This window comes from Convolutriloba macropyga, chromosome 7 (genome assembly GCF_964194025.1).
Source record: "Convolutriloba macropyga chromosome 7, txConMacr16.3, whole genome shotgun sequence".
In the NCBI taxonomy this organism is placed as follows: domain Eukaryota; kingdom Metazoa; phylum Xenacoelomorpha; order Acoela; family Convolutidae; genus Convolutriloba; species Convolutriloba macropyga.
In genome coordinates this window covers 15,518,877-15,527,687 of record NC_134474.1, presented here as the reverse complement: position 1 = coordinate 15,527,687, position 8,811 = coordinate 15,518,877, and the positions used below count along the sequence as shown (strand labels likewise).

Here is an 8,811-nt window from a genome sequence, read left to right as displayed (position 1 = left end):
CCGATAGTTTGTCCAGCAAAGATTGTTCGTAAGTGTTAGTACTAGTTTGGTTTGCCCAGTCGCAACCCGAAAGGTTCAAATCACCAGCTATGATCGTTCCTTGTGCGCCAATTGTTGTTTCATTTACCCTTAACTCACTTATTAAAACAAAGAGGTCATCAACTTCCCAGCGGTATGGACTGCCGTTGGGAGGGTTGTAGATACAGCAGATTTGCAAAACAGTTCCCGCTAAGTCAATGGACACGCAAATTAAGTCATCGTGAGCGACGTTAATTTTACAACGAGAGTGGTTGAGCTTATGCTTTACAGCGATGAGAACTTCCCCATGTTTTATTTTGGCAACGCTGTGGCGATCAGCCCTGAGCAATTCAAATTCTTTCAGGAAAACAGCTTCATCAGGAACATGTGAGGTGAGCCACGTTTCTGTAAGACATAGAATATCATGATTAGAAGAAATGAGAGCGTTTGAGAGAGAGCCATTCGTCTTTCAATGTCGAGAAAACTTCGAACATTAAACAAAAGTAGAGAAAGTAAACTTTTATCGGGGTTCTCAGAAGCTGACTCTAGTCAGGCATCTGTTTGATAGACGCGCCATTCGTTTTCTACCCTCTCTTGGAGGGTGAGGTTTCGCACTCGTAGTTCCTTTCTGGCTCGCCATGGGTGATGAGTTCTCTTCTTTCTCTCTTTCACGTTCTTTTTTGAGGTCTTCTCTTGACATTTCAGGGCCGATGTAAATCGGACTGTTAACCTCCGTGTAGTTGAGAAGTTTGTAGGCTAATTTCAAGATTTAAGATTTGTCTAGCTCATTATCCACGTCGATTGTGATGGTTCTTGCAGGCGTACTTTCCGGGGTTGAATTTATTTGGCTGTCTTTTGGGTTGGCACTCTTTCCTGCCGCTGTTTCTTTTCTATGTCCCACTCTCAGAAGCTTTGTAATCCTTCCTTTCACCTGCAAATGATCAAGGATTGGTTGAACAGCTTGCCAATCCTGCGATATTTGGTCCGCTGCCGTGCCTTGAGGTTCTGGGACACCCTTGATACGTATGCCCAGACTTTTCTTTTCAGATGTAACGATACGCTTTCCCGGATTGTTCTGGCCGGTGGCCGCTGCATAAGTCTTTGGCTCTTTCAGCTTCTTGACTTCTTGTTGCATTTCCTCAATTGCCTCAAACGATTTTGAGAGCTGTGAGGTGAACTAATCAAGTTTTTCGCTAATGTTTTGTATTTCCTTGCTGGTTTCTTTTTCATTCATTTCAGTTTTTCCAATCTTCTCAGCTTGGTTGTCATTGACGCATTCATTGCAGACATGCAGTATGTTTGCGTTGACATTTTCTTCGATCAAATCTATCAAAGCTTTCACAGTTTTTTCATTGAACCCTGTGCAGTCAGTGGTAAGGTGCAGCCTTTTGTTGCAGAAGGTAGAACAGAAGGTGAATTTTCCCTTGAGTTTTTGTCGGCAACCATGACAATTGTCTCTTGTTTCAATTTTTGGGCCCATTTGCAAAGGACAAAAAGTTGTATGGTTGGTTGAACAAACGGTCGCAAACAGTGATTTCAGTCAGTTTATGGAATGTTTCAGAGGAGTACTAGGGGTGTACAAGCTTTTAATATTGAGGTTCTCGTAACTGCTACCGGGTATTGACTTAACGGGCCGAAGTGGCGTACCGTTTTTATGTACTTTAGCAAGTCCACAAAGCCTGGCCGGTTGCGATCCAGTTGTCCTGAGTCTGTGATAAATCTTTTCACTTATCTTTCCCTGCTTCATTAATTGATGCAAACTGCTATTTATCAGTTTCTCCGTTTTTATTGTTAGATAATCACTTTCTCCATTCTCCGTTTTCATTGTTAGATCATCACTTTCTCCATTTACAGCTGTCCCTATACAATAATATAGTGTTCTCGCTCTCTCAAATATGTAATGCTAGAAGTCTCTATCTATCTCTATCTAATTTGTCCCTATCTTTAGGTGCACGGAGGATGTATTTTGTGAGCAAATTCCAACAGCAGAATGCGTGCCATATGAAGTCAGGTTCTCCATCTAATGTCATATGTTTAGTAGGGAGAGCATATTCTTAGTTCTGGATCTCCGTCAATCAAAGGAAGGGCTTTGACTTAATTGGAGATTATATCGTTTCAATACTTCTTAGTTTACCTGTTCTCAAGAGCTCAATATCGCTCAAAAACGTTGTCAGAGATTTTCTCTGTTTGTTACTCCTAACCGCTGAGCTATTAATTTTTTTGTTTACAAACCCTTTAATTGTAAAATTGGGATGAGGCAAGCTTACTTGTACCTGTGTTTAAAAAGATTTTTTGCAATGAGCCCAAAAATTAAACGATTGATTTCAGGCTGAGTTTTTGGATCTTTTCCGTTTGTGCCCCCTCCATCAGTACATTTTGCGCCCCCCATTTACAGAGCACGTGACATTACATAGTAAATAATTACAGATACTAGGCGGAGTGTGAATTATTGTACTTATCTATCAATTAAATTCATCTTTCAATTTTTTTTCTCGAAAATATGCATTAATAATACCCAAAAAGTGGTCCCTGTTGTTTAATTCTACTACTTAACTTCGACTAACTGTCGTTTTTTTAAATCCAAGGAGCCGATTGGGATAGTCATATTGATTGCATAGATTATGCCGTAGATTTTTCAGTGCGTTTATATTTGTTTGCGATTTCTTGATCTACCTGGTTTCAGAAAAATAATTAGGAAATTAGTGCTCTATTAACGATTGCTATTAAGCTACAAGAAGCCAGATGAAGGGATACTTGGGATAGGTTTGGTAGCGCCAAAACGGACAAGGAATTCCAAGAAAGACAAGGTACTTCACAAGCAGTTGGTTGAGCAGAATCGCAGTTTTTTTTCAGGATAACCACAACTTGCGTGAGCGCATTAGGAAAAATAGTTTTGTGTATTTACATTGGAAGAGTTTTACGTCTAAAGGTAATTACCATTTTTGGACTAAACGAACTGCACGCGTCAATCAAAGAATTGTTCAGCGCATTGCTCGAGTCGAATATCGGAAATTTTAAACAGCTACAGGAAAGTGGACACTGATGAACGTACAGGAAATAGGGTAGCACCAAATAAATTTAACAGCCAAGTTGATTCTGAGTATTTAACACTTGTAGTTTGAAAAGCGATTTTCAGCACAGCACGGATGCAAAGATTAGTCTTTGTTCTCCTAGCATAGCAGAACTGGCTTTCAATTGGGTTAATGCTATTTGTCACTGTTACTCTAAAACAATGGGTGAATGAATAATACTATTGTTAGTCTACTAAGTTTTTTTAAGTGTTTTATTGCTCAGTTTCAGCACTGTCGGAGTAGTGTTGGATTGCAACCATGTTTTGCAGTTCCAAGTCTGATTTGCGTACGTTCTGTTCTCGAACAGCCTGAATTTGCTCAAGTTCTCTCTTGCGCTTTTCTTGATCTTCTGGGCGTCGCAACAAACTCATGTCGAAATTGGGGTGCTTTCGTGCATGCTTTGTCAAATGATCGCTCCGTTTGAATTTCATATAGCAGATAGGACATTGAAATCTGTTTTCACCTGTGTGTACTCTGCGATGACGCTTCAGTTCATCTGATCTGACAAATCGTTTTGTGCATCCTTCCCAGTCGCAAGCAAAGGGTCTTTCTCCTGAAAAGATAAGGTAAATTTCTCTAATCAAGAATGAACTTGAAGTGCGAGCAATGATCCTAGGCAAAATTTGATCAAAAGGGTTTATTACAATAATGTTCCCGCATCGTTACTCATGTATACAATCCCTGCTTTACCAGCATTTTAAGTACTGGGCCAGTGTAAGGCAGTTTATAGACTTTTGAAACTGTACCATGCTTGGCGTATGTCAAAACTACCAAACCTATATTTCTTTTTAATTAAAGTTTAAGTCTGTACTAATTAAAAAGTCAATTGACAGTTAATCTACAGCAACTGTAGTTTTAAGAAATGATGAATTTTGAGTGGGCTTTTACCTGTGTGGATGCGCATATGAGACTTCAAGTGAGCAGCCTTTGCGTAAGCCTTGTCACAGTTCTCATGAGTACATCTGAATGTCTTCTCCTTCGGTATATTCTGAGATCTGTGCCTGATAAAACACGTTAGTTCCTTTTTCACCACAGCGTCACTGGGAGAAGATCCAGCTGATGACAAGGTAGTGACGTCATTGTCCTCTGTGTATCCAACTGGCGAAACTAAGAGACTAGGAGAAGATGATGACAGACTATTGTGCGACATTGGACTGTAGACTCCAACACAATGCTCGTTTGATGTCCTAATCGGCGTAATGACCGGGCGACAACAGGACGGCATGTGTGATTGAACTTCTGAATCCAAATTGCTCAAAGATTCTGTCAATGAATTTTTTTGATACCTCACTGCGGCTTGGTGCATTGCAGCGGTTGAGATCTCAGACTCCGAGGTGCTCTCGGCTACCTGTGGATTGCCAATGTTCCAAGGGTTCCCAGTCTCCTCTTGTTTGATAGAAAGCAATGTTGAGTCCAATTTTGTCATTGCGGCGTCAGTTTGTTTTTCCTCGAGCACATTTTGCTGATTGCTTGATGATGATGCTGTGAAATGGTGCACCATGGCGTTTCTGGACTCATGTAATGAATCGGTTTTTGAGTTTAGGTCTCTTTCAATGACAGCATTGTTATTGTTGTCTTTCCTCTGGGTAGGCTCGGTTTGACATGTGAAGTTTCGAGGTAGCTTTCGTTTTTTGAATGGCAGCGCACAGCCAACGAGCTCGCTCTTCCGCTTCTTGTCGATCGACTCCCGCTCATCAGAATTCGAACAAGTGTCCATATCATTTGAAAGTGACCCACTCACTATATCCAGAACTGATGTTGGACTCTCTGTTCCACTGCTCGTAGGAGTTGACGTATCGTGATCTGAATAGTCATGGCAAAACTCCTGCCTTTGTTGGAACTTGTCAGGCGTTGATGATGCAGATTTGTGTATAGCAAGCAGATCGGAACCTCCGACGTTTGAGAATTGATGAAATCGGTTCAAATCTTGCGTTTGAACTTGGAGTGGACTTCCAAATTGTCGCCTCAAAATGGCATGGTTTTGACTGCGACCACTCTCGTCATTTTCGAGGTACTGAATTGTATCTTCGGCAATTCTGAAGTCTTGCTGAAGCATCACCTTGGACTCTGCCAGGGTTTCCTGGATTGCTGGAAACTGTGCAGCTACAATGTGTTGCGATGTGGTGGTGTCTTGATTCATCGAAGGCAGAAGTGGCCGCAGAACTCTGTTATTGTAATCAGCTTGCTGCTGTGCCATTTTCGCTTCCTCGGCTGAGATCACCTTAGGTGGTATCGCTGCAAGGTGGCTTGTCTTATACTGAAGTAACTGCTGTGACATTTGCAGCTGTTCCTGTTGTGTTTTCTGCTCGTGAATTTGAGGCAAGTAAGCTAGTATGTAAGCCACGTCTATGGTCTGATCAACCGGTGATAATAATTTCGGCGTGTAACAAACTTGCGAAGCCGGAGCTAATGTCAGACTTGGAATTTGCATAACTGGAATCAGATGAACTGCTTGCTCTGAAAGTTTCTGGAAGCGATTTTCAATTTGCAAGTTTAGTGAAGGCTGCAAAGCAAAATCGGAAATTATGCACTTATCAGAGCTGTTTTTACCCATTTTGCGAATTTGCTGCAGCGTTTCACGTTTGTGCACCAAGTTGGTATGTTAACAGCAAGGTATAAAGTTTACGATGTTGTTTTTGCTGCGCTTTTTTCTCGCTCAGCACGCCGCTTGATAAACGGCAAAATGAATTTTCAGTAAGTTATTTGTTGGCGAGCTGAAAATAAGTATAAATAAACGTAAATAACAAATACTGCGCTGCTATTCGCTTGACGAAGGCGATTTTTTCGTTCGTTAAGTTTGGTTTAATCTATAAGGTGTATAAATGCTGTGTTTGTATTTTGTGGTGAAACTAGCTCGTTTATACCTCCACTAAAGCGTAGGTTGGTAGCTTGTCAGTATGAAAAATTATTTTTCAGTTTGGTATTTATAAAGGTCGTGGGCGTTTTTGAGCTGTAAGGTTGAACAAAATACCCTTTCCTGTTTATGCACGTGGTTGTGGCGTTGATGGTGGTTTCAACGTGACAAAGAAATGGTCAGACAAGTAAATTTGTAAACTAAGAAAATGATGATAGTTTCTCAACTGCGGAAATGCGCCGAGTGGAATAATGTTTATCTTACGTCTCACCTTCAAAATACCCTTCTTATATAACGTACAATATGTCTGCTAACTAATTTAGTAACTAGAGTAACAGGAAATAATCAGCACTGATGAATATCTTGGTAACAATTTCACCTTTGATTTTTTGAAGGACGTTTTTGCAGGATGAAAATGAGTTGAAGTTTCTCTGAACTAATAAATTTCACCTCGTAACGAGATCCCGATTGAAAAAGTTATGTGGTAATTGTAAAGTAACCGATTTGAAATTTTATCCGAAGTAACAAACCGAAGCGTAGGCTTGGATTTTAGGGAAATGGAATTTGCAAAGTGGTGTAAAAGGTCGACTGGCTCGTTTTGTGGAAGTGAAGAAATGGTATGTGTTGTAGCTTAGCTGAAAATAGAAATAGGCTGAAGTCGACTTGTGGGAAGCAGTGTCCAATTATGACGTAAACGAGAGGGGAATGTAAATTAAGCAATAGCCGAGAAGAGACGGCTTCAACTGTTTAGTAGTATAAGATATTTTTGGACGCTAGCTCTCGGATTAAAGGAATTCAACTAAGTGAATTCGACACAATTGTCGATTTAATCCAAAATAGGAAAGGAAAGAAAATTGTTGCCTAACTTTGCGCCAAGTTTCGCCGAGGGAAATGTAAAAGCAAGTTAAGCGGGTTAAATTTCACCTATTTTGGGTAACAAATTGAAAGAATTAAACCCAAACTGCGAAGATTTTCAAAGGAGTATGTTAAGAATATCTGATCTGTTGTCTTATTCAGCAGCTTCGAAAGAGGGTTTTATTTTTGTGTATATAATTAGAACCATTTTGGGCAAATTTTGCTAGTGATGAAAATGTTGGTTTCTTTTGTCGAAACAAGCTGATTTCAAAATATTTTATCCGATGATTAAATGCTGCTGACCTTGTGACGCAAAATTGCGGACATCATACGACAGCTTTATTTGGTTTCGTTTCAAAACGAACTGCAAAATTTTGGGTTCGAAAGTACAGTACAACGTTTCTGGAGAATTGTAATTCTCTTTAAGGCCCAAACAAATTTCGGCCCCTTTCTACTGTAATGTGAGTGATGTGGTTTGGTAATGATTGAAGTTTTGCGGTTTGGTAGAGATGTAGAATCATTCTCTTCTCGCTTACATCACTTTGTCATACTATAAATAGATCAACTTACGATTATAGATCCAGCTCATATTACTATAGCTCGCATTGCCACGTTTAGCTCAATTATATGTCTGTGTTTTGATGTCTGTTTCGTCAAAATAGAATCATGATCATTTTCGCCTACCAATCAAAATTCGGTTCAACTCAATCTTTATTGTCTGCGGTCATATATTAATTCTTCGGTTAAACAGGAGGTGTTTTTCTCGCGGTTACAGCTCTTGTTTATGGTTGTCCAGGTATTATTTGGTACAAACTTTTGCAGACACAATCAATTTTTATGATTAAAGTGCAATGATATTATGAACCGCAGTGTCGACGAGTGTTGACCGATTACAGTCGCGGCTAGTTTCGGCAGCCAATCAGAATGCACCGTTTGGAGTCGGATAATAGATGACGCGGCCTAGCTGCAGAGGATTAAATTAGAAGTTGAATCATCATACCATTGTTAAAGTTGATTTTTAGCAGTTGGTGTAATTCAAACTACATATCTTACATTCCCTGTAGGTGTTTTGTATATATTGCTATTTTGGATCAATTTTTTACAGCATAATTCGTACAAAAATGGTAGTACAAAAATGGATTTTAAAATGATCGTCATGATATTCTGCTCCTTTTTATTCGGTTACAAATGTATTGTATAAGTAACTAATTCACCATATTTTTTGCAGTCTTATATGCTATATTACATCACTTTTGAATGGTAATGTACGAGTATGCTAGTTGTCTGTAAAAAAGACAGTCACCGTTTGTTTCATACTTAAAATGGTCTAAAAAGACCGCGTTCGGATTTGTTTCCCTCGCCAACGCTTTTTACTATAGTAACAAACTATTTATTTTTACATTCCGAGCAATATTTTTTGCAACTACAAGATAAGGATCTTACGGAAATAATAGTGATCTCATTCTTAGTAAAGCTAGCTATGTGCAAACACGATTCATTACAAGACGGTGAATAATTTCCACGACTTGTAAATTGATGCTCCAATCCGTGTTTCATTATTTGCAGGATTCCCTTTCCCGGAAAAGTATGGAAAAGGTCAATATGGTCTTTTTTAAATTGTATGGGAACTAAAAGTTTGCATAAGTATGACTAATATTTTGGCAAGTCTTTTGAACATGATGTTTGAAGACAAAATTGCGTCTGACTTTTTATTTGATATTCTTTTTTTCATCCTACGATAAATAACTGCGCGAATGTAAAGGTAATAAACGCGGAGTTTTATGGTTATGATATTTTATGACGACATAAAAAGAAACGCCTCTTTGCTTTAATTTGATAAACAGCACAGTAAAGACATCAGTGCTTAGAAGTTAAACACCTAATTGTTACGTCACAATTACAGGTAGAGTTACGCAACCTGGATGCAATACACTGATAATTGTCTACGTCATATGATTAGAAAATCGCGCACCTTCTTTGCGTAAATTATCTGATTGCATCAACGATTTATTT

The 8,811-nt window shown here is 39.2% G+C and overlaps 1 protein-coding gene across 1 annotated transcript; it reads right to left on the bottom strand.

Annotated features, from left to right (window-relative positions):
• Positions 1–2,709: 2,709 nt before the first annotated feature.
• LOC142342639 (uncharacterized) lies at positions 2,710–7,418 on the bottom strand. The gene is made up of 2 exons (XM_075394072.1): positions 3,978–7,418; positions 2,710–3,642 (listed from the first exon to the last, which is right to left on the bottom strand). The coding sequence occupies exons 1-2, from the start codon at positions 5,641–5,643 to the stop codon at positions 3,302–3,304; spliced, it is 2,007 nt and encodes a 668-aa protein (XP_075250187.1). The 5' UTR covers positions 5,644–7,418; the 3' UTR covers positions 2,710–3,301.
• Between the last annotated feature and the right edge of the window lie 1,393 nt (positions 7,419–8,811).

Bases quoted from the DNA above. Each gene is read 5' to 3' on its own strand.
- LOC142342639 (XM_075394072.1), bottom strand. From the start codon at position 5,643: ATGGGTAAAAACAGCTCTGATAAGTGCATAATTTCCGATTTTGCTTTG. The intron at 3,643-3,977 runs GTAAAAGCCCAC...TTATCTTTTCAG, and splicing joins TCATATGCGCATCCACACAG to GAGAAAGACCCTTTGCTTGC.